At 33.9% G+C, this 26,423-nt stretch overlaps 1 protein-coding gene across 1 annotated transcript; it reads left to right on the top strand.

Moving 5' to 3' along the window:
- Positions 1-5,125: 5,125 nt before the first annotated feature.
- Positions 5,126-12,118, top strand: CtsB (Cathepsin B). The gene is made up of 8 exons (XM_076475453.1): positions 5,126-5,280; positions 5,664-5,793; positions 7,414-7,617; positions 9,025-9,140; positions 9,544-9,773; positions 9,913-10,029; positions 10,294-10,422; positions 11,885-12,118. The coding sequence occupies exons 2-8, from the start codon at positions 5,665-5,667 to the stop codon at positions 11,959-11,961; spliced, it is 1,002 nt and encodes a 333-aa protein (XP_076331568.1). The 5' UTR covers positions 5,126-5,280; position 5,664; the 3' UTR covers positions 11,962-12,118.
- The last annotated feature ends 14,305 nt before the right edge of the window (positions 12,119-26,423 follow it).

Raw genomic sequence — 26,423 nt, 5'->3', positions numbered from 1 at the left:
TCGAACACACTTTACAGTCATAAATATTATATTATATTAATTATGCTAAATTGGTAAAGAGAAAAGCATTTACACATTCCATTTTAAAAATAATTTAAGTATTCCAATAACATAGCAGTGAAACAAATAATAATTATTTAAATAATCTCACATAAAAATATTTTAAACTCTTCAATATAAAACTGTTCCACCAATATGATGTATTTATTACAGTCACTGAAAATCAAAATATGTTAAGAATTTTAGTTGCATAATAATAAAAATACCATTTTCATATTTCGATAGCATTCAGAACAGGTAAATCATGCTTTTTCACTTGAATACATCCTTTTTTATGTCTCCACACATCAAATAGTAACACTCTTTTCACTGTAAACATTGTACCATAAGATTATTAACTACAAAATATTACTTTCTGACACACTGAACTGTTACACTTTTCAACTTTCATCTTGGTGTCTAAAACATTTAAGCTTTGATTTGTGTAAATGGTAATATTTACCATCTTACATGACTTCATATAATGTCACGTTTTAGATTGGACCCAAACATAATTGTGAGGTGGAATACCATGCCACAACTGCTGAAAAAAGGCCATAAGTATTATAATATATCTATAAATATTTACATGCTCAATGACAACAGATTGTTGTTGTGAAGAGAGATGCCTGGTTATCTGCATGTGGAGCCGCTTATTTACTGTATTACATCCAAGGCTGTCATGTATATAAATTGTTCCTTTTAAAGAACTGACGTTTGATAAAGTTATCCAATAGCTTTTATTAATATTTACAAACTTCATAAAGTCTCCCCTGTGTGTAACACCTGCAGAATGATGAACACTTTCTGCTGCAAAACCTAAGTATCCTAAACACCCTGGAAATAAGGGAACTGAATATTCTAAAGGTGTTAGTAATGATTAATAGCTTCATCTTCTAGCCAGGCTCTAGGAGAGTCCAAAGTATTTGTTATTTAATAAATCAACTTACTTTTATATAGTAATGTACTGATCCTATGCTGTACATAAGACACATCACTAAAAAAAACAATATTCTTTTTTAGAACTGAAATAATTTTTCAATAGCAAGTGTTTCAGTTGTCTTATAGTGTTTGCATGAAAACTGATTAGCAATAATAATAATAATAGTGAATTGAATGCAATAAAATAATTTATCATACATAGCTAACCAAATATGGCACAAAAAATTGCAATACTAACAGTAACAAGAACACTGGATAACCAAAGAAAAACCTGTGGTTTACATTATAGAATAGACATTATTAAATCAACAAGGCAGCAGAATGTTTAAGAAGTTTAAGACAGTTGTGAGACAGTGGGTGAGATATTACACACCATTAGCGCCATCTATAGTGAATCATTCACTATATTCACACTGTGAATGTGACGTTGACAAACAGAAGTTACGATAAACAATCATTCACTATGTCAAGTCTGAAAAAGCAAAAGACACTGCTTGGGTTCTTTAAACCCATTCATGAGGCTGAACCTGATCACTCTGCTGCAGCCAATCAGGTTGAATCAGAATTGTCAACTGAATTGTCAGTCATCACCGTGGCCTTCTACCAGTGCTGCCACTATCACCTCAGGTCCAGTCTGGGACACTAGAAATTACATTTCTGATGATGTCAGCATTGATAAAAAGGTAAGTCGACTCCTCATTATATTAATTTTGTATTAAAAATCATGCAAACACTCTGATGAGTTTTAGACTGAATATTCATTGCTGCTAGTGATTGTAGACCTACAGCCACAGGATGTTAGGCCTGCTCTGTGAAGTACAGCTCCAAGCCTTTCTCTTCGAGGTTATTGTACTCTCAAAACAAACTTTCCTATGTGCAAAATAACTTAATAAAAACTGTCTTTCTGTCTTTTTTAGATAAACGCTGAAACCAAAAAATGCCTCCTTGAGAATGGCTGGAAGTCAGGGAGTGATTATGTGTTCCCCCAGTGTGGTCCAAGAAAGCTACGTTTTCAGCATCGTTGGCTTTCACAGCGGAGATGGCTACTCTACAGTCAACATGTTGTCTTTTTGCTCCTTATGGTGCTGGTGTTGGAAGCCAGAAATTGGGACAACTAGTGAAATTTCCATACACAAATGGAAGAAAGCTGTTGAAGACTTCAAGGCACATGAATTAAAACAGTACCATCAAGACAGCAAAGAAAAAGCTAACAATTTTCTACTGGTCGTAAACACAAGTTCATCTGTGCACTTGTAGCTTGATGCAACTTACAAGCAAGAACTTGAACAGAACCGGCAATATTTAATGCCTATTATTGGTACTGTATTGCTGTGTGGGAGACAGGGTTTAGCTTTGAGGGGAAAATATGATTCTGGTCCAATGTTTGTTGGTAAAACTGATGAGGAGCCCATCAATAATGATGGGAATTTTCGGGCAATTTTGCGCTACTGAGCAAAGGGTGATGTCAAGCTTTGAGCAAGTCTTAAGATTACAAAGAGGAATGCTACGTATCTGAGTCCTCAAATTCAAAATTAAATCATCAATGCCTGTAATACTCATGTTCTTGATATTTTGGTTAACAGGGTTAATGCTACAAAGTGTTTCTCAATATTAGCTGATGAAACAACAGGTATTTTAAGCATTGAACAGTTTTCGCTGTGTGTTAGATATTTGCATGCCAATAACAACTCTGTTGCAAAGAGAGAAGATTTTTTTTGCAATTTATACCTGTTTATGATGTGACAGGCAGAAACTTGGCTGATGTTATCATAACCAATCTGACAAAATATGGTTTTGACATGGCTTACCTGCGAGGACAAGGGTACGACGGTGCTACCTGTATGAGTGGAAAATTCAATGGTGTCCAAAGACACATAACTGATAAATTCCCACTTGCACACTATGTACACTGCAGTACCCATTCCCTAAACTTGACAATTTCTGATGTGTGTAAAGAAGTTCCTGTGTGAAATTGCATGGGAGTAATTTCTAGCATTGAAAACTTTCTCAATATACCCAAAGCACGTTTTGACTCTTTCGGTGGAGAATAAAGCACCTGAATCGAAAAAAAAAAGTTTGAAAGGTCTCTGCCCCACCAGGTGGGTTGAGAGGCTTGACTCAGTCATTGTCTTTCTAGAATTAATCCATGCAGTTGCAGATGCCCTTGAGATTATATCAGGTTGGCAAGACAGAGATTCTGCCACGAAAGCCAATAAATTGTTGTGTTCTATAACTCTACTTACCATTGCTAAATTGTTTTCCTTAAGTTTACCTCTGTGCAACTTACTGCAGCAACAGAACATTGATTTAAGTGCTGCGATGAATCACGCAGAAATAGTGGATGATTTAATCCGTTCACTCAGAAATAATACTGTGAATGAATTTAACAACATTTTCTGTGAGGCTCAAACTCTGTCTAGTGAGCTTCAAATTGACATCATAATGCCAAGACAGGCTAAATATACCTTTATACCTGTATTAAATATAATATAATAAAATTATATATTCAAACATCTAACACCGCCCTCTACATTCCGACACTTAGTTACACAACCCCTTTCAAACATGTGGTCAGCTTCCGGTCAGTTACCTCTTTCTTTGTGAACCTGACTATGACCGAAGAAGGTTGAAACGTTGTTCGCTCTTCCACGTAAAATATTTTCTCATCCCAAACGAGCCGTTTTTGCATGTATGGTTATTTTCAGATTATACACGTAAAAGTCGAGAAAGGTATAGGTTGTTTTTTTGGTGTGTTTTTTTCCGTTTTCTTAGTTATTAGCGAATTTCATTGTGTTGCGATTTTAGTTCGGCTGTGCGAGTTTTGAGAAATGAAAAATGTCATTTTTTTCCACTTTATGTAACATATCTGTTACGACCCATGCTACCTTCTCTTTTACAAAAGTAATATTTTGTCGAGTTTTATACTGTACAATGTACGTATCTGTTACAAGTTATGTTACCATTTTTTCGAATATAATATTGTGGCAAGTTTTGTACATATTTTTAACATGATATGCTACCTTGTATTTCATTAAAGTAATATTTCGACGAGTTTTGTAAGTGTCATAAATTTAAATAGCTTGTTTGTGAAGATCTGTTTGGTTGTGTTATACAAGCATTGATAAAACAAAATATTTATTTTCAGTTCGTAAATATTCTTATTGTTTTTTGTACATGATCTGAGCAGCATCTTACACGTTTGTTTTTGACTTGTAAAACATATAAAGCTGCAGGGTGGTTTTGACACAAGCCAAGAAAAACGACAAGAAAGGCCAGTTAGATAAAAGTCCACTAGCAGGCATTCTGCTTACAAACTGCTGATCCATTAAAAGGTAATGTTTAAGAATATTTACTTCATATATAAATGAGAAAGCACAGAGTAACCATAGTTTAAAAATGATATAATAAAAATTCCATATTTAAAATTTCATTCTCATTAAATAGTTTTAAAGCAAAATATTATTATTATTTGTTTGTGTCTTCTTGCTTAAAGTCGAGTAGAAATTCAGAAAACTATAAGTAATAGCAAAAAAAAGATGAAACCCAAATCGCATGTGGAAATAAAACGACAATATATATATATGCTTATATGCTTGTCTATTTTCGAGTAATAAACTATGTGATTTTTTACAGTTAATTTTCCATTAAATCTTGTTAGTAATAATGTTAAAAATAACTGTTTTAATTAACTTTAAATCTATGAAGACTTTATTCTATTTTTAACTTATTAGGTGGACTTAAGATAAACTTATATCACATAGGTTGACCGAAAGCTCGTTAGATATTATTGGGATTAAAGTAAAAAATATCATTGACAAGGACGATACCGAAAGGATAATTTAGGATAATTTTTAATAATTAGACATTTAGTTTTCTTGTGTATTAGTTTATTCTACAAGTATTTGCAGTCAGTTACGATGTATTGTTAAAATATTTTAGTCTCAGCAATCTAGTTAGTCACTTACAACTTTAAGTTGTGATTAAGTAACGTATTAAAATAAAATTACCAACAAAAGTACATTATTTAATTAAGATAATCTTTCCAGTGCAATGAGTATGAACATGCTTTTGTACCATAGTATTTATTAATATGGACTTTGAACGATGTACATATCACATGACTTCTTATGAAACTCTACTCGGTAAGTTTCCGATTGGCACTAATTCGATAAACAACAGTACCAGTGTCTCATGATTAGTAAGTCTCGTGACTAGTGAGATTATACAAGTAGTATTGACATTTCAAGGCACAGTTTGTTGTTTCTTTATCACACTTTAGAGATCCTGCAGGTGAACAAGGTAAGCTGAGCAACAGTCGATATCTAACACTATGGGATGTTTTGATTTAAGCTATTAAAGATCATAGATCATGCTTTACAACTGTAGAAAGAGAGAGGATATATGTAATGTAACAGATGTTACTAGTAATATGATATAATGTCATCGGTATTTCCACCCAAAATAGTTATTGATGTTCAAAGTGTAACATAAGAAAGATAATAGTGTAAAACCAATTCACAAAGGTTCTATTTAGAAGTATTTAGAATCATCAGAGACTTTAATATTAGTTATTTAAATTATTCGTCAGAAAGTTATTTTTTATATATGCAGTGTTATGTTTATATGTGGTGGATCTACTTCTTTATAAATAGTTATAAATAGAGAACTTGCTTTGATTTCAGGATGTTGATCCGAATACTTTTTCTGGCTTTACTTGGACTGGTTTCAGCCAGGACCATCATCCCACCCACTATCCATCCTCTCTCCCAGAAGATGATTGACTACATCAATCTTATTAACACCACATGGAAGGTAGGAGCTGGTGTGAACCTTTTACACTTAACTGGTTAGGCCAATGTGTTTAAACTATGTTCAGAATGGATTTATTTGAACAGTTGATCACTATCATTTATGAGTAATTGTTCGGTTAGTTAGTGAAGGGATTAAATTTTGAATGGATTTAGTTAAGTAGCCTGTTAGTACCTGTTACCCTAATTTATTGGTTAGTTTAATTGTTACCCTAATTTATTGGTTAGTTTAATTGACGAGACATCATTCTTTTCTGAAATGTTGCAATATCTTAAAGTACTCAAACACACAATGTTAAACAGAAAATAATACAAAATGTTTAATGAATTTTAGAAACAATATTTATTGCGACTTAAGACTTATCAAAATATTTTACAGGAACTATGCTTCCCACGTATTTATATTTTTCACGTCTTTATGAACATTTCATTCTTTGTCAAGTTTGGCACTTAAGTAAAACTTTTAAAAACGCTTATTTTTGAAAGGACAGGAAAGAACTTAAGCGTTTCCTGGAAAAATATTACACTGTTAGCTTTCTAACATTGCGAAAAAAAAAGTCACAATTGTATGAGTAACATAAAAAATGAAATAGTGAGAAGGTCATGGGTCTTATTTCATAAACTGCAGCAGAAGTCATTGCCTTCTAACGTGAAATCAGAGTTGATAACCCTGATAGCCATCAGATAAGAAACAACTGGGATACATGTCACGGTTAACTTTAATATCCCATCATTAATTATATGACCAAAGACTTTGGCCACAGCTCATAAAAAGGTTCTGAGTAGGTTTTTTGTTGTTGTTTTTTCTAAGTATACATTTTCAACTTATATCTTCGTCATTTCTTGATCATCTCAAGATCTAATTATAGTTTTTGGACTCAGGATATCAAACCCTTTCAAATAACGTATTTCACCACCTCCAAAGCTTCATAGGTTAATTTACTTTGATCCTACACAAAAGAATTTCAGTTTGAGGGTGGGCTTGTAGAGGTTCTGATGAGTAATAAAATAGAATTGAGTATACGCGTGTCCAACTTCTTGGTATTGCTGGAGAACAAAAACATGGCTAAAAATAAGAGGCTTCGCTTTTCTCCTTGTCGAGATTTTTATCTTATAGACCATGGAGGGTTAGACTCTTATGCTGCCTGAAAGAATTTCAAGTGCTGTGGCTTTGAGGAATCTCTTATTTTTCTTTTGCAACTGCGCAAATCTATTGAGAGCATGCGTGTTAAAAGTTACAGTTTTGTAAAAACAGTTTGCAAACAAATGCATATCAACATATATATATGTATATGTACTAATCTAATTTATGATATTCTCACGTAAATATTGAGTATAAATTTATAACATTTCAAGATGTAAAGTTTTTCTTTAGTAATACAAGTCATGACATTTAGTGCCCAGCTATACAAGTCATGACATTTAGTGACGAACTATACAAGTCATGATATTCACTACCCAACTATACTTGTATAGGTGTACATTTTAGTTCTTACATGTGAAAATGTTTTTACTTCTTTTAATTTTCTTTTAACCTTCGAGAAAGGTTCTCAACTCTGATATTTTTAAGTAAAAGTTTTTGCTACTGCTACTACTTATTTGATAGTTGTGATATATTGCTTAGGCCGGTAAGAATTTCGAAGGCGTCTCTATGAAGTACATTAAAGGATTGATGGGTGTTCATCCTGACAACGATCGTTATAGACTCCCAGAAATTCATCACAACTACCTAGGCGAGGTTCCAACAAGTTTTGATTCCAGACAACAGTGGCCAAATTGTGCATCGATCGGAGAAATACGTGATCAAGGATCATGTGGATCGTGCTGGGTGAGAGTACAGACATAATATTCAGTATAAGAAAGGAAATTTCACACATTACAATTTTTTAAAAGAGATAATGAAAAGTGAAATGCTGAAGCCTGCGTCAGTCTTTTATTAATCTAATCCGATAAGTTGAATATTATTGGTTAGTACCTAGCCAATCGTTTTCTGAAGTTTATATAACGCATTTGTTGACAAATGAGCCGGGCTTTTGTCTTGTTATTAGGATGCCCTGGTTGTGAATCCGAGGATTCATGATTCGCTTTCATTTGCATCATGGATGCATAGTTTGTAGCTGGGGTGCGTTATAAGGGTAACAGTCAAATCTAACTATTCGATCAGACAAGAGTGACTCAGTAGTTGTCAGTGAGACCTGTTGATTAATTGCCTACCCAATTTGGGATGGCTGTGCACTGGTAGTAGCTCTTGTGTAGTTCTAACACGAATTTCTGAAACAAACATACATACAATTTTCAACAAGCTGTTAATTATATGTTAATTCTAAATTCTACAGATACTGAGTAGCGCATTATTGTAGGTTTCTTAAAGAATAAATAATAAACAAATTAGTTTAAAGTTAAGTAATTAAAGATTAAAGGTACGAACTGTCTTTACATATCAACATGCATTTCATTTGTTCTAGATGTAATTATAGGAACAATAATTAATAAATCTAGTTTAAACGTATTTTAGCGTTGTATAGTTATTATTCGCCTCACTGCAATTCAGCTGTAAACTTCAAGGTTCATAAGGATAAATTTAGGACTCGACACCCGCAGTATGCAGTGGCGGATTTAAGATTGAATGGGTCCAGGAGCTAATAATTTTTATGGACCTTACATCCAATATAATTTTATATCGAATAAAATTATCAATAGACTTCCATTAAAATCATGGGCTTTAACCCCCTATAACCCCTACAACCCCTACCTAAATACGCCACTGACAGAATGAACAGCGTAGACAACATACAAAATGCTTACTAATTATGAATTTTCTATTTTAATATCATATCATGAGATTCGATCGTTAAAAGTATTAAGAGTGCATTGATTTGTTTTAAAAAGGGTTAGATAATATACTTTTAAGCTCCCTTATGTTACAGTTTGTACGTTTTTATTTTGAGGTTTGAGGAGCTGCTAAGTTTCAAATTATCATTAATCCAAGCCCTCTATATTATTTAATTACATATATAAGTTTGGTTTCCTTTTATTACTTTTATAATCCTTTCATTTTTATTTTAACTTTCTTATTCCAGTCTTTACTACAATTTTCGTATTATTGTTATTATCCTCCATGTTGTGACAGAACAATTCTCATTTGGCTAATTATATTGCATCTAGTTTTACAGTGTAAATATTACCGTGAACACGTTACGAATTAGAATTTGTTTTTGTTCATCACTTTTTGAAGGCTTTCGGAGCTGTGGAGGCAATGTCTGATCGATATTGTATCGCTTCTGGAGGCAAAGTGAAGTTTGAAGTTTCAGCAGAAGACCTACTATCATGTTGTTGGAATTGTGGCATGGGGTTTGTTTATATAGTTCTTAAATTCTCTGCAAAGACTACTGTTAAATATTCAAGAGTTATATAAACATGCATAGTGTTGTATTTATGTTTCAAAAGCACATTTATCTGCCAAATGTGTACAACAGTTTTACACTTGAATATTTTCAGCTTTTACACTGATGTTTAATATTTCATTGTTGAGAATTTGGTGTAGTACAACTTTCACACTTTAACGTATAACGTTACGGTTGTGAAAAAGCATAGTACACTATAGCTTTCACACCTACGTGTCTAATGTCACTTTGTTGCGACTATGGGGTAGCACAGTTTTCAAAACTGAATGTTTAGTTTGTTCTTGTTTTTGCAATTAAAGTACAGGAAAATTTCGCCAGTGAAAGTATATCCTTTTACTTTTGTAATGTAGGTGTAACGGAGGTTTTCCTGGGGCAGCATGGAGTTATTGGGTCCACAATGGTATCGTCTCTGGAGGGTTGTATGGTAGTCATGTGGGGTGCCAACCATACCTAATCAAGCCTTGCGAACATCACATCAATGGATCTCGCCCTCCTTGTGACGAATCTCAGAAAACTCCAAAGTGTGTGTCCATGTGTGAAAAAGGATATAACGCAAGCTATTCTGCTGACAAGCATTATGGTAAGTACTGTGTTTGAAACATTGCTATAGTCCACCCGAAAAACTTCAAATTACGGATAACTATATTAAATATTTATTTTATAGGTAAAATTAATAATAAGGAAAATATTTTGAAAAATATTTTGATTTCTTTTTTTAGGAAAGTCTTCTTACTCTGTATCATCCAATGTTAATCAAATCCAGATCGAAATAATGAAGAACGGGCCAGTAGAGGGCGCCTTCACAGTATACTCTGATTTTATCAATTATAAGTCTGGTAAGAGGCTTAAATGTAATAAATTGGAAAGAAAAAGGTCAAAGTTAAAAAAAATAATATTTATGATTAATCACTGACTATTTTGTATTTCACAGGTTGCGCTATATTTACACCTACTGATGTAAGCATTAAAAATAATATCCTAGAAATGAGTTTAGAATTATACAAAACATTTTTATTGACTTCTGCTAACTTATTTATTTATTTTAACATTTTAATATTAGTGTGGTAGTATTTTTATGAGACGCAAAACATTATTTTCAGGGGTCTACCAACGCCATAGCAGTGAAGTTCTTGGAGGGCATGCTATCCGAATCCTTGGTTGGGGAGTTGAAAATAATACGCCTTATTGGCTTGTAGCAAACTCTTGGAACAGTGATTGGGGTGACAAAGGTATTTCTTATTAAATTTTCTGTACTTTGATAAAATGGCGTCTGAAATTTAGGATGTTGTAAGTAAATACGTGAATGAAACGGAAAAGTCTGAATTCTGTCTGATTCATCTAGGATTTATCTATTTTTATTCCATTCCTTTTTATTTACAAAACTGATGTCTTAATATTCAAATGTTTTTTTTTCTAATGAATCTCCTCACATCTTTGAACATGTAAGTATCCCCTCTGCTTCCACACAACCAGATTCGAGTATCATTTAAATTATTAACTCTCTAGGTGTCTGTGTATTCCATTTAATCTTATATTAACATTATTAACATCCGTACCACGTTCATCACAAAATTTTCGTTGAATTATTAACGTTGCTTATTTCTTTACATTTATCTAAATGTTACACTAAGTATTCATCTTCATAGCACTGGTATTTATTTCTTTATCATTCATTCGTGTACCAACGTCCCCTCACTAATTTTCATGTTAACAATATTCGTTTATTTACCGTCCACTGGTTTAATAATGTCCCCTCACTCATCCACACGTTTACAATATTTTTTATTTTATTATTACACAAGTACTAACGTCTTCTCGTTCGTCCTCATATTAACAATATGATTCTCTATCATTATCACGTGTACTAACGTCCTCTCACTGATATTTATATTGATATCACTTTCTTTATCATGAACGCGCATGCTAACGTTCTTTCACTTATTTTCATGTCATTCACTTGTTTACCATCCATTCACTCACTCATCTTCTTATTTTTAAAATTCCATCCATATAATGTTTCATCGTGTAACATACTCACAGACTATCACGTTTCACGTTGCTTTTACTTGCAACGATTCGTATATCAGATATTTTCTTATTTATTCATTAATATGCCAAAATCATTTTGTTTTAATTATTTTTCGGGTAAAATGATTTATTAAACATGTTAAGACAATTTTCTTTTCATTAATCCTCGATTTAAGAATACTGTTTCATTTTTCCTTTCAAAATAAGGATACCTCATTTTCATCCGTTAAATTTCTCAATTACTTTCTTAACTTTCCATATAAAATATTTGTGGGCTCAGTAATAAGTTTGAGGTCTTATAACGTGAAACTATGGATTCCATACCAGCAACCGGCACAGTGCAGTATTTTCTTATAGCAAAGCCACATTGGGCTATCTGCTGCGCCCACCGAGGGGAATCGAACCCCTGATTTTAGCGTATAAATCCGTAGACTTACCGCTGTACTAGCGGGGGGCTGGCACAGTGCAAATAGCACCTAGTGTAGATTTACAAGTAGTAACAAGCAAACAAAGCATCTATCTTCATATTCATAATATCACTATGATTTTCATCAAATGATGGGTGAAAACACTTTCTTATTTATTCATCCATTCTTTCGTTAAAAATATTCACATTTCTATCGATGTTTATTCTTTTTATTTTTGTAACATTACTTCTCTCAGGATATTTCAAGATTTTAAGAGGAAGAGACGAGTGTGGAATTGAAAGCCAGATCTCTGCAGGACTTCCTAAGATCTAAAGATGAGTCCAGTGTATAATTCTCTGAAACGCCAAAAATGCTTATAATACTTAACGTTTTTTCATAATTTTCATGCTACTCTATTGAATATAATTATTTCATGTGATTTAAATACTGTTTTTGTATAGTCAATATAAAAATAAAGATTTCAGAACTATTGATGTGTTTCTGAATTACTTAATTAAAATAGAACTGAAGTGTTATTGTTAATGTAATACATTTGTTTCAAACTCTCTATTTAAACAAGTTTTTTCACGCAAGAATTGCCAATGTTTCCGATCTTGACAGTTGTTTCATGTACACCTAAAATATCACGTGACTTTCACAAAACCTTTGGTTAACAGGCCTACTAACAAAATCTATTATACTGACTCTTAGCCGAATATCTCCCTCATTTTTGGACGTCTTATTCACACGTATTCTTTTACTATAAACACATTTATTTCTTACGTACATTTTACATATAAATACATAGAAGCTGATTTTGTAAGGTTCCAAGGCTAACTATGAAATATCGCAGAAAAGTAGGTTAAAAAACATTGTTTGTAGAAGAATATATTGAAGTACAGTAAAAGGATGTTTACTATCAAACAATGAAGAATTATTGCTCAGTTTTGAGGTTTGAGAAGATTACAGTACAATGTCCTGCACGTCTATTGACAAGATTACAGTACAATGTCCTGCACGTCTATTGACAAGATTACAGTACAATGTCCTGCACGTCTATTGACAAGATTACAGTACAATGTACTGCACGTCTATTGACAAGATTACAGTACAATGTCCTGCACGTCTATTGACAAGATTACAGTACAATGTCCTGCACGTCTATTGACAAGATTACAGTACAATGTCCTGCACGTCTATTGACAAGATTACAGTACAATGTCCTGCACGTCTATTGACAAGATTACAGTACAATGTCCTGCACGTCTATTGACAAGATTACCGTACAATGTACTGCACGTCTATTGACAAGATAGCCGACTTTTGCACATAGTTTAAATTCTCGCTGCTGAAGCAAGGAGAAGAAAGTATATTAAAACTAAACGATGTCATATCTAAGTTCTGATTCAGTGTCAAGGAATCCCAGATTACGTAAGTCAGTGATCATTTCCATTACTCATTTTCCATGAGAAATTAACTTCCACTTCATAACAGGCTGTATAAACTTTCGTACACAGACTTGATCTGAAGCAACTTTCGAATACCTTGGTTCCGAATATGAGGACAGAGCTTGAAACATTTAAAAAAATATTCGTGAATATATCTCAATAAAGATATAGCTTATTCTAGTTATGAACGGCTAAAGATCTGGTAATGTTTAAATGCTGTATTTAGAGTAGGTGAAACAACCAAATTCCAAAACTGAAAGACTCGTGGCATTTACAACATACTTTTTAGCGCTTATAATGAATTAATAATAATATTGATTTACCTAATAAACTTTATCCTGTAATATGGATAAACTATTGTGTTTATTCTCTACGTGAGTCTGATATCTGTGGTTATGTTTCCTAGGTAAAATAGTGTCTGATATCTTTATATGTCCCCTATATAAGACAGATCCTAGTATGTATGTTGTCCCTATGTGGCAAATCTCTTTTAAAGTAAATTGTGGTGTATAATGATTCTTTATATACAACAGAGTGTATTACATGCACTTTCTACACATGATAGATCCTAATTTCTTATTTTAGGGAGCTCATAGTATATAAGTTCTCTGTTGAAGGTTTTATAAATATAAATACATTTTTCTACTTGAGGGAGCATCTAGTGTGTATAGTCTTTGCTAAAAGATGGTCATGATGTTGACTTATTCTCAGTTTTGTTAATTTACCATCGAGTAATTTTGACCTTCTCTTAACTCGACTGAATTTGATACAAAGAAAGAGACAGGACACAAGTTGTGCACAATAAAAATCTTAATTTCACACAAATAATAATCAATGTTAAAGACAAGTATAAAGTGTAGCACTTTTACAGAAACACGAAAGTAAGTTCAAGTTATATGTGATGATTAGCTCTCAAAGGTTCAGCTTGAAGTTAATGTTAAGCTGAATTATGTTTTATCAAGTCAAGCTGTCTCAGACGGAGGATGCGTAGCGTCATATACTAATAACAACGTTATTCTTCTGAGGATGCAGGCATTATCCATGTAATTGACAATAACTATCACTATAAGAGGAGATTTGTCATATCCATAAAGTATCACTCACTTTCTCAGTGAAAAACAACTCTAAGTTTCTGTACGGTGTATTTGATGTTAAAACAGTCTTCCTCGGGGTAACATGCAAGTGGGCTTGGCATGACCAGGTGGTTAGGGAGCTGGACTCATAATCTGAAGGTCGTGGGTTCGAATTCCCGTCACAGCAAACATGCTCACCTTTTCAGCCGTAAGGGCGTTAAAAGTCACGGTCGATCCCACTATTCATTAGTAAAAGTGCAACTCAAGAATTGGTGGTGGGTGATGATGACTAGCTACCTTCACTATAGTCTTGCACTGCTAAATTAGGGACGACTAGCGCAGATAGCCCTTGTGTAGCTTTGCACGAAATTCAAAAACCAAATCAAACATGCATTGGCACTATTATTGATCGACATAGTTCTGTAAGCAACTTGGGCAAAGGTACTTAGTATTCCTCTTGACAGACATTCCTTATTAAGAATCTATACTCAGTATGAAAAAATATTTGAAAGATTTATATATCAAATAATACGGTATGAAACACATGGTATACCTACGCACTACATGCATATAATCATGTGAAAAAGTTAGGACACCCTATGAAGGCCTGTATATTTTTGTAACATTTTTGGATATATAGATATTTAATCTCAATTTTAACAATACTGAGAAATTATAGAAATATAACTAAACAATTAAAATTGAAGAAAATACTTTTCAAGGTCTTCTGTAAATGTTATTCTACAAAAATGCATATTCTAAGTGAGGAAAAAGTTAGAACACTCCCCCATTTATTCCCACTTAAAATGGCTCAACTCACACACAGGTGTATCACACCAAGTGCACATGATTGGAAGACCGTTACTCAGCATTTTGAATGAGGCTTTCCCTATTTAAACCTCAGACATTTAGTTTGGTGTGCTTCTGACTGTTGAAGTGAGAGTGAGCACCATGGTGAGAGCAAAAAAGCTGTCTGAGGCCTTCAGAAAGAAAATTGTAGCAGATTATAAGTCTGGTAAGGGATTTAAAAAGATCCCAAAAGATTTTATAATCAGCCATTCCACTGTCCGGAAAATAGTCAACAAGTGGAGGGCTTTCAAAACAACTGCCAACATGCCCAGGTCTGGTCGTCCAAGCAAGTTCACCCCCAGAGCAGACCGCAAGATGCTAAAAGAGGTCTCCAAACACCCTAACATGTCATCACGGGACCTACAGCAGGCTCTGGCTACTGTTGATGTGAAAGTGCATGCCTCTACAATCAGAAAGAGACTGCACAAGTTTAACTTGCATGGGAGGTGTGCAAGGAGGAAACCTTTGCTCTCTAAGAGAAACATCAAAGCCAGGCTGAAGTTTGCCAGAGAGAATGTAGACAAAGACCAAGACTTCTGGAATAATGTTCTTTGGACAGATGAGTCCAAAATTGAATTATTTGGACACCAGAACAGAGGACATGTTTAGCATAAACCAAATACAGCATTTCTGGAAAAGAACCTCATACCAACTGTAAAGCATTGAGGTGGATGTGTCATGGTTTGGAGCTGCTTTGCTGCAGCAGGACCTGGACAGCTCACAATCATAGAATCCACCATGAATTCTACTGTGTATCAGAGGGTGCTTGAGGATCATGTGAGACCATCTGTACGAAAATTAAAGCTGAAGCGGAACTGGACCCTGCAACACGATAATGACCCAAAACATACAAGTAAATCCACCAAGGACTGGATGAAAACTAAGAAATGAAGAGTCCTTGAATGGCCGAGTCAAAGCCCAAATCTTAATACCATTGTAATGTTGTGGGGTGACTTGAAACGGGCTGTACATGCAAGAAACCCCTCAAACATCTCACAGCTGAAAAAATTCTGCATTGAGGAGTGGGGCAAACTTTCTTCAGACCTATGTCAGAGACTGGTAGATGGCTACAAGAAGCTTCTCACTGCAGTTTTTTCAGCCAAAGGGGGTAACACTAGCTATTAGTGGGTAGGGTGTCCTAACTTTTTCCTGAGTTAGAATACGCATTTTTGTAGAATTACATTTAAAGAAGATCTTGAAAAGTCTTTTCTTCAGTTTTAATTGTTTAGTTATATTCCTTTAATCTCTCAGTATTGTTGAAATTGAGATTAAATATATATATATATACATTCAAAAATGTTAAAAAATACACAGGCTTTCATAGGGTGTCCTAACTTTTCCACATGACTGTATTCTCGTCTTTCGGTGGTTTGCCGTTTGCCATGTCGTCTTCATATCTGTACCAATATAGTGGTGGATGTAATGCTGTGTTAATTGCTTGTATTTCAACTTGTGTCATAAAAATATTGATCGTTTGATCAATATTTTATAATCTATTCTTGTGAATGGCAGTCACTACAAAGAACCGATGTTAACAACAAAAACGACGAACTTGCTTGGAGTTTCAAAAGCTCTGTTGAAAATGTTTAGTTGTTTTTTGAATTTCGCGCAAAGCTACACGAAGGCTATCTACACTAGCCGTCCCTAATTTAGCAGTGTAAGACTAAAGGGAAGGTAGCTAATCATCACCACCCACCGCCAGTTATTGGGCTACTCTTTTACCCAAAGAATAGTGGAATTGACTGTAACATTATAACGCCCCCACGACTGAAAGGGCGAGCATGTGTGGTGTGACAGGTATTCGAACCCGCGTCCCTCGGATTACGAGTTGAGTGCCTTAACCATCTGGCCATATTTGGCTACTGTTGTAAATGAATGAATTTATTAAAATATGTTGACAATAAATATTTTCATTCAAATTTAAAATGATTTTCTTCATGCATTTAGTAGGGACATTTCTCCCGAATTTTATGTTGGGAGCAGCATTTGATTACATACAATTAAACTGAAGGTATTTTATATCACTCACATCAAAATCCAGATGATAGAACGTAATTAGAAAATACATTTTATTAATTCAAATACTGAAATATTACAAAACTTTTTATTTATCCATTTATATCTTAACTTTATTTCATTTTCATCCATGCTTCAAAATATTTTATTAATTATTCATCTAGATGTTAATAACATTACTTTCATTTTCATCAATTAATATAATGAAATCTTTATCATTTGTCATTCATTTGTTAAGATACTTTCATTTTCAACAATTCATGTCATACACGCATCTGAGATATATTTATCAATGTTAAAATTACCAGCCTGAATGTGACCAAGTAGTTAACTTACCAGGACTGTGAATTAAAGGATTCGTGGGCTCCCTTCAGTTGTCACAAAAATGTACTCCATACTTTGGAGCCATGGATACACTATACGAGTAATGGCCGAAAATCCAACTATTCATAAGACAAAAGGAACTTGTGAAAACTAGTGAAAATGGGCTATTGTTACATATTGAAAGACTCTTCATTCACTGAAAACCAGGAGTTACTATTTTGAGGTAAGACAAACGTATGTGTTTGTGTGTTTTTTATAGCAAAGCTACATCGGACTATCTGCTGAGTCCACCGAGGGGAATAGAAACCCTGCTTTTAGCATTGTAAATCCGTAGACCTACCGCTGTACCAGAGGAGGAGAAGACAAACGTATAGAAAAAAAAATCATTACTTTTTATATGTTCATGTCTTTTACATCAAATATGAAACTTTTCTCGAATTACATTTTGAAATGAAGTTATTTATTTATGAAATCACATTTTGATAGAAATTATACAATAGAATATACGTGACACATTCATTAATGAATCAACTATTTTATTTTGAATATTTTTCTGTTTTATCTTTAAGAGTCACTCAGAAATATTTATATAAATCACTTACAGTGAGGAGCTCTAGGCAACTGCCTTTCTGTATTGCAGATCCTGTTCTTATTTGTTCATCCACATACTAAGTCATAATTTCAGTTTTAAAGAACTCATATATCACAACATTTATTTTCCAATTTGTCTAAAAGTTATAGCCATTCTCATTTTCCCCATATATATGTTCAATAGTTTCTTATTCATCCATCCTTTGTTAAAAATGTTTTCATTGTCGTCAATTTAACTGCTAAAACGCTTTCTTATTTGTCCATCCTATGTTAAAATTGTTTTCATTATAGACAATTTAATTATTTAAACACTTTTTATTTATCCATTTACTGTTAAAATTTTCATTGTCGTCAATTTATTTGCTAAAACACTTTCTTATTTATCCACTCAATGTTATTTTTAATTGAAGCTTAACTTCTGATGTAAAATATCGCATCAGTTACACCAAAAATGGCACCCTACAGTAGATGCAGTTGTTCTCTGTATTACATTCGGTTTACCTTAATATACAGCACCTTGTAATGAATCATGTCCAAGTCTTTTGCTTTGTGAATATTGGTGATTGCATAACTATATTGAAGAGCATCAGTATTTTAAAAAATCTGTAAATAACCGTTTTATTTATTAATAATTAATTACTCTAATTAATTAATTAATATTTTATACCTTTACCAGTGCTCTCTGACATTCAATCAAGTCCTGACATATTTTTGCCTTCCTAATTGAACCCCAGTGACACAGCGGTTTGTCTGCGGACTTGCAACGCTAAAAACCGGGTTTTGATACCCGTGGTGGGCATAGCACAGATAGCCCATTGTGCTTAATTCAAAACAACAACAGCCTTCATAATTATGGGTAAACAATGGTAAAATAGAATTCTTAGATGATCTTGCACAGTCATCTTCATATTCTTGGACAAAAGAACGAGTTCTGGTCAGTTTGCTAATTAAGCAATTAGCATGATTAGTTAATTTACTTACCTTAAATAATTTAAGCACTCTCTGCTGATGGATCAGCCTCTTACTTAGCTTGCCATTTTCCAGTTTTGTCAATCCTTCTGATTGAGTTTTATGAAAACTCTCCATAACTAATGGTATTTGAATGAATAGTTTGCAAAAAAAAACAAAAAACTTCTCGATGGCTGTTTTGAATTTTGTATCGGTTCTTCTAATTTTGAGGTTAAGAAATGATATTTGATTGCTTTCTTTCTGTTTATATGTGAAGTTAATGTTGGGATGTATAGAATTAATGTGACTGAAAAAATTGTGTGTTCTGTAGATGTGGATCCCGCAATTGTGTCGTCTTCATATCTGTACCAATATAGTGGTGGATGTAATGCTGTGTTAATTGCTTGTATTTCAACTTGTGTCATAAAAATATTGGCTAGAACTGGTGATATTAGATTGCACAAGTTTAGGCCATTTGTTTGTATATAGTTGTTGTTGAACATGAAGTTTGTCTTCATCGTGGTGAATTCTATGAGGGTTGCTAATTGGCTGCTGGGAATGTCTGCAGATGGGTTAGTGTCTCGGATATGGAGTTCTAAGGCTATCTTGTAAGCTTCAGTAGTTGGGACTATCAATATATCATTTCTTAACCTCAAAATTCTTGATGGCTGGTTTTGGTTTATGGTCATCCAACGTTCGAATAATAAAACTTAATTTATGACTTCTAGCTCCATCTATGTGCTGCGTATGGCAAGCTTGAATGCTTCACCATTTTTATATAAAATGTTGTTATTTAACAAGATGAATAATTCCCACCCTACGTTATCACTATCTGTGGCATATATACAACCTATGGTTATGATTACAGGTCACTATCCACAATGTTCTTAAACATTTTTGACGGACTTTCCATGTTTCACTTTCTACCCGATCTTTAAATTTTCTAAGCTGGTTTTGACAGATTCCAGTGACATCAGATACTCATTTCACAAAGTCTGAAATTTTGTGGTGAACAATTATCACAGTCGTTATTGTATAATACCTTCCCACCCATGGTCATTTCCTGAAGCGCTCTTTATGCAGTACCCATACTTTGTTGGTGTAGAAATTGAAGATAACTGGTAAGAGTGGTGGTCTTTGAGACAGAAGTGTACTGATGACGTTCCAAATTAATTGGCACTTTCCATGTTTCATGATAAAGATTCTTATAGCTAGAACAGTTACCACACATTTTACTAATTACATTGATGCATATTCTGAGCATCTTTTCAACAAGAATTATTAATTGGACTCTACTATAGACATCTTCCGGATTTAGAGCTCTTGCCAAGGTTTTCTTACAAGCTTCAAAACTTTCTCATTTTGAGCTGTGAATTCAGCAGTTTTGGTCTAGGTTTCTATTTCACTGTGATAATTGTCAAATAATGATGGTAATAATAGTTCAAAGTGATAGGCATAACTTCTATCTATAGTATTCTTTCAGGGCATGGAAATTGTGTTTTTTTAGGACAAGTGTCAAGGGGCTTTATTCCCAGAGTGATCATTCATGGGTATATATTTAAAAAAAAATGATGAAAGTTTGAACTTATATTAAAGTGATGCTGTTGTTCAGTTATTTCTCTGGAATTTTTTTCCACAATTTTGCTTCTATAAGCTGCTCAATGTAGATATTATACACAATGTGGACCTGGATATTAATCTATAGATATGTTTATGATTTGAGTATTTCATCCAAGCTAAAGATGGTTTCCACACTTGTATTTATTTGTAATTCAGATAGGGCTTCCTATAGCATGAAATTATTTTGCATATTACCATGATTACTTTGGTTAATATGCATCTGCAGATGTAGGCCTTGCATTGCCCTTCATATACGCAGAACAGAATTACATCATTAATACAACTAATTGAAATTAAATTGTTTTTGCTTCCTGTTCCAGTTATAAGTATGTGGTAGTACTAGAATAAAGTATTCGTAAGGTTGCTCTTGTTATACAGTTTATTCCATTTCGTGTTTTGAAATCTGATCAAGTTAGAAAACACCAGCTCTGTTCAATCTGGACTTCATTGTGCAGATGCATAATTATTACTTTTCACTGGTATTGGGCATTTTATACGCAGAAGTTTTTGCCTCGACTTTACTTCATAGTGGAGAGTAGCTTGACGTGGAAACGACATTTTACAAACGAATGGCTTGTGTACAGAAATAGAAGTTAAAAATCAATAGTAGGCTGATCTTAGAAATGGGATCTAATAGAAGTTCTCCTTCTGATGTAAGCATTTTGTTGATTAAGCAAAGGGCAATGTATACAATCATGATCAGTCCAAAAATCAGAAAGCAGAGCCACAAACTAATACTTCAAGAACTGCTGAACATGATCTGCCATTAAACATTACCTTTGGTTCATAGAGAAGCATAGATGGTTGAGGGAAAAAAATACAATTTGCTAACTGCAGGTCCTGAGACCAAGATTAGGTCTCTGTGGTATACCCAAAGTATTGCTAGTCAGGGGAATCCCATTCCAAGTTTGGTTGTCATCACCTGTGACCAAGAGAGATAACAAACATGAAATGGTGACCTGTGTGGCAGATGAGCTATTCTGCTAGAACCACAGCGGATGTTAGAAAACCCTGGTTCATGCCTAAATAGAAGATAAGTTTCTCACAACAGCTCACCTTCCTGATGCTCATGAGCAGGGATCAAACATCAATCTAAATGTTTGTGCTCCTAGGCACAAACGCTGGCCTGTGCCTTTGACACTGTGATGTCTCTACCTGGTGTTGACTGAGATGTCAATACAGATATCTTGTTTCAGCAACTACAGTTCCCTATGAGTGACGCAGAGCTCACTATCTCACCTCTGATGTTTAATACTACAACTAAAGAACACTTTGACTACTTTTTTTAGTTGCTTCAAGCAAAGGATTGCTTGGAATGGATCAGAACGAATTACGCGCGCATGCTCTGACCCTTTTCAAGGCCATGTTCATGTAGGTAAGTAAAGTAGCATCAGATGCGTAGAATGCACTTTTACTTCGTTTGGTTGGCATATAGTTCCATGCTTCACAAACAGTCCCAGCGGTTTCAAATTAATATGAGACAATTTACATAAATATCCTACAGTGTTTTAAAATAATTTAAATTTGTGTTAGATTTTGAAATGTCTAGTAATTAGGTAGCTTGGTTTTTTTTATTTCTTATACATACGAGTATGTATATATTCACTGGGGAGAGGTGGCTCAGGGCTATCAACATCATGTTTTCAATATTTATCAAGTTCGCATAATAAGTCGTCTTTCCCCCAATTTCTCTAGAAGTAATTTAGTGTATTATATAGGAATTTATCTTTTACAGTTTCTATGTTTGAGTCTTTGTACATGAAATCAAAGGAAGTTGTTTTATGGACTTTATATGCTGTTGTGAGTAGTGTGCTTCATATTGTTTGTAGTTTACTTTGTACTAGTTTTGGTGTTACGTTTATCAATGCTGGAGCTGCATTCTCAATTATGTTTGTAAATACTTGGTATGTTGTCGGCTGTTGCTCCTATGTTTTTACAAGTTACGCTCCTGGTATAATTTATTGTGTGTTAGATTTTAGTTTTAATAACGTTTAAGTGGTTAATCCATGCGAGTTTTGGGTCAGAGGTTATTCCTAAAAATTTGATGGATGTAGCAGTCTGAGAGAGTGATCCGGTCATATATAGCTATGGTTGTTCTTTTTATGTTTGGTTAATTTAACGAAAACCACTAGTTGAGTTTTAGGTATGTTAATTTTAATTTTATATTTTGGCAATATTTGCATATTCTTTTTAATTGTGGTTGTTTTACTTGTAGCTGCTATAGATGGTGTGGGGGTACTTTTCCAGGCTGCTACGTCATCAGCGAACTGTGACGAGTATCCGTAATTTGGATCTTTCAAAGACATGTTGTTAACATACATGATGAAGAAGGTAGGACTAACTACCCCTCCCTAAGGGACACCTGCTCCCCGAGTAAATAACGCTGAGAAGATTCCCTCGACTCTATAGCCTGCATTTTCTGTTCCAGAGCCAGCGAATAATTTAGCGCAGTAGCTGTATTTCTGTCATTCGGAACATGAGACCGTTGTGTCGTACAATATCGCAAGTTTTCTCGATATCAGAAAAGCATTCTTTTTTTTTTTAATTAAAACTACCTACTATGGATTCAGTTAGTTCAACAAAGTGATCAGTACAAAAGTGGCGCAGATGAAAAGGACAACGTTTTAAACTATGTCCGTGTTTCGGTCCATTGCATTTGGGTTTAAAAAAAACTGGATTACATATTTGATATAGATGATTTTAGTTTGTTATAAATTTCGCGCAAAGCTATGTGAGGGTTATCTGTGTTAGCCGTCCCTAATTTTGCAGTTTAAGACTAGAGGGAAGGCTACTCGTCACCACCACCCGCTGCCAACTCTTGGGCTTCTCTTTTAGCAACGAATAGTGGGATTGACCGTGACATTATAACATTCCCACGGCTGAAATGGATAGCATTTTTTGGTGTGACGAAGATTCGAACCCGCGACCCTCGAATTACGAGTCGAGTACCTTAGCCACCTGGCCATGCCGGGGCCTTAATAAATAGTAATCAACAGAAATCTTACCCAACATCGTCCTTTCCACTTGTGCTCCTTTTATAGATTAATCATCTAAGATTTTCTTCACAACTTGGCAGCTGGTGATCATTTCACCTTTGTTTGTTCATCATAAAAATTGCTTATATCCTTTATAGAAGGTTAATTGTCTTATGAGGGATTTTCTGCCGGTATTAATGGAGAACCTGCACTTTACACGAGATTAAGAGAAGAATCGATTATTTTCTGTATAGTAAGGAGTGGATGTGAAAGAACAGCCTGAAAAGGATAAAAAAAAAACTCTCTTTCTGTTCATATATTATGTTAGTAGTTTTGAACAAAAAATACAATATCGTGATATAACTTAATATAATGGACAAGAAGTATGTTTGGCTTATTTTGCTTATGTCATTATTTCAAGGCCTATGCTATACTTGAATTTATATACGTACCTACACTTTAGTGAACCCGTTATAGAAGCTCCTAGAAAGTATAAGAACGTATATTGGGTAGCTAATTAATTAACAACAAGACTTCTCAAATTTATTTTTAATTAAGTTCAATATTTTTCAGCAAGTTCCTATAGCTACCCTCTCATGTCACTAACGTTTTGCTTTTTGTCATGCCCCCCATAGGCACAGCGGTATGTCTGCTAGAAACCGGGTTTTCGATATCCATGGTGGGCAGAGCAAAAATTGCCTTGTGCTTATCTACAAATAAAACTTTTTGTCATTAATTAGTGAAGTTTCTTTAATGATTTGGTTTTAGTGCTACTAAATAAATAATTTAAGATTAAATAATCATTACCCTAATTTTTGTTATGATATAATAAACAATACACAGACAATTACACTTCACCATCTTAACCCAATTCACGTTACAACAGCTCTTGTGAAGTAGTTTGTTAATGTGTCAACAACCACTATACCTCTTGTATTCTAATCTACCATAACAGTCTGGTATTGAACGAAAGACCTCGTGAGCACTAGCATGATAGATGCTGTCATATAGTATTCTTTACGCCACTCAGAACCCTCCTTACAGATCAACGTTAATCTTACGGTCTAACAACGATAAAATTCGGAATTCGATTATCTTCAGAAAAAAGCGCAGATGGCCCATTGTGAACTTTGCGCAAAAATATAACAACAACATACCCTCAATAGTTTTCTAACGTATGCTATTGTTTGACAGGTTCTTTAAGATTACCTCATAAAAATAAACGTAGTCCACGTTATGAAATTAATTAAATTATTTATCCAATAATTTGCTATTGGACAGCAAATTTTGCTACAAACTATGTTCACCATGTAGCAAGTTGTAGGACTAGGTTCACGAACAAACTTTTCAACATAAACGTTTAGCAACAATTTATTCAAGTGATAAGAAACCTAACAAACTTACTAATTTACTTTACTCAAACAGTCATCACTCAGTAACTTTCCAATTACTACTAAATAAATCCTTCATTCTATAGCTTTTCATTCACTTCTCAATCACTGAAGTAACTGATCCATCATATAACTAATAAATCAGTCTATATGTTAGTTGAAGTTTCACGATTTTAAAGCCATGCACATTCTATTTAATATTTAAATAAGAAACACCAGAATATTGCTTACAACTCTGTATTAAAACATTGAACTATCTGACGGATATTACTGACAGATAGGGAGAGAGCTGTTTATTACAACTAATACTACTAAGTAGCAGGTAACAGTTGGTCGATTAGTTGATTCACATAACATTATACAGTGAAATATAACGAGGATAACACTAAACAAAATAGATTAATGCATCGTTCTTTTAAAAAAGGGAATAAAGTTAGGCATAACAATTGTAATATCAGGCCAAAAAAGAAGAAGAAAAAAAAAAGCAACCAGCAGTCACATTAAAGAGTGGCGAGTTTCGGATTTCTGGAGTTGAAATAACATGAATGTATAATGCTGAAAATGCAACACTTATCAGTTGTAATTATGAAATAAGATTATGCCATTTTTTTCTTTATACTAGTTGATATGACGGCCCAGCATGGCTAGAGCGTAGCCTGAAGGTCGTGGGTTCGAATCTCCGTTACACCAAACATACTCGAATTTTCAGCCGTGAAGGTGTTATAACGTGACATTTAATCGCACTGCTAGTTGGTAAAAGACGAGCCCAAGAGTTGGGAGTGGGTGGTGATGACTACCTGTCTTCCCTCTACTCTTTTACTGCTAAAGTAGGGACGGCTGGCATAGATAGCCCTTGTGTAGCTTTACGTGAAATTCAAAACAAACCAATGGTTTGATGTGAGGAGTGTGATATAATAGCTGTATGAAATGAAAAAAACAAAAACAACATAATATAAATAAAGAAATTCGGGATAAAATTATGACTAATAATTAAGTCACGACAAATAACCAAACATTTGAAAATAAATATTTTGCCATTAGTATTTCAGCCTACAAAAAATATATGTGCACGTTAGTAGGTTCTCATTTCGAACCATAAATAAAAATCTTTAAATTCAAGGGAAAAGTAGAAGTTTGAAAGTGCTTTATATTTTTGTGAACTTTTTGTTACAAAGTTACCGAATTATTTCCCATTAGTCTTTGCTTGCTATACAACCATTATATATTACTTATGTATTTTCTATTTGATGACATAGAAAGTATTTATGTCTAGAGACAGTTTACATATTTGCATCATTATGAAATTGTCCCCTGTTCGGAAAGCGGTAAGTCTTCGGATTTATAACGATAAAATTTGGGGTTCCATTCACTTTGATGGACACAGGGGATAGCCTGATGTGGTTTGGCTATAAGAAAACACACACACACACACTAATGAGTTGAAAAAAAAAAGATATATTGTTTGATATTCTTGTGTGAAAGTTTCAATATTACTTATTTCATTGTTACTGCGTGTTTATAGTGTTTGCTCAAAACGTCAATAAAATAATAAATGAATGT

The sequence above is a fragment of the Tachypleus tridentatus genome, chromosome 13 (assembly GCF_004210375.1).
Source record: "Tachypleus tridentatus isolate NWPU-2018 chromosome 13, ASM421037v1, whole genome shotgun sequence".
NCBI classification, from domain to species: Eukaryota; Metazoa; Arthropoda; class Merostomata; order Xiphosura; family Limulidae; genus Tachypleus; species Tachypleus tridentatus.
The sequence above is the reverse complement of the archived record's forward strand: the minus strand, read 5'-3'. Positions and strand labels throughout refer to the sequence as shown.

Excerpts from the sequence above, each read along its gene's own strand:
- CtsB (XM_076475453.1), top strand. The coding sequence starts at position 5,665 with ATGTTGATCCGAATACTTTTTCTGGCTTTACTTGGACTGGTTTCAGCC. Across the intron at positions 9,141-9,543 it reads TGTTGGAATTGTGGCATGGG|GTGTAACGGAGGTTTTCCTG; the intron begins GTTTGTTTATAT and ends TTTGTAATGTAG. Across the intron at positions 9,774-9,912 it reads TTCTGCTGACAAGCATTATG|GAAAGTCTTCTTACTCTGTA; the intron begins GTAAGTACTGTG and ends TTCTTTTTTTAG.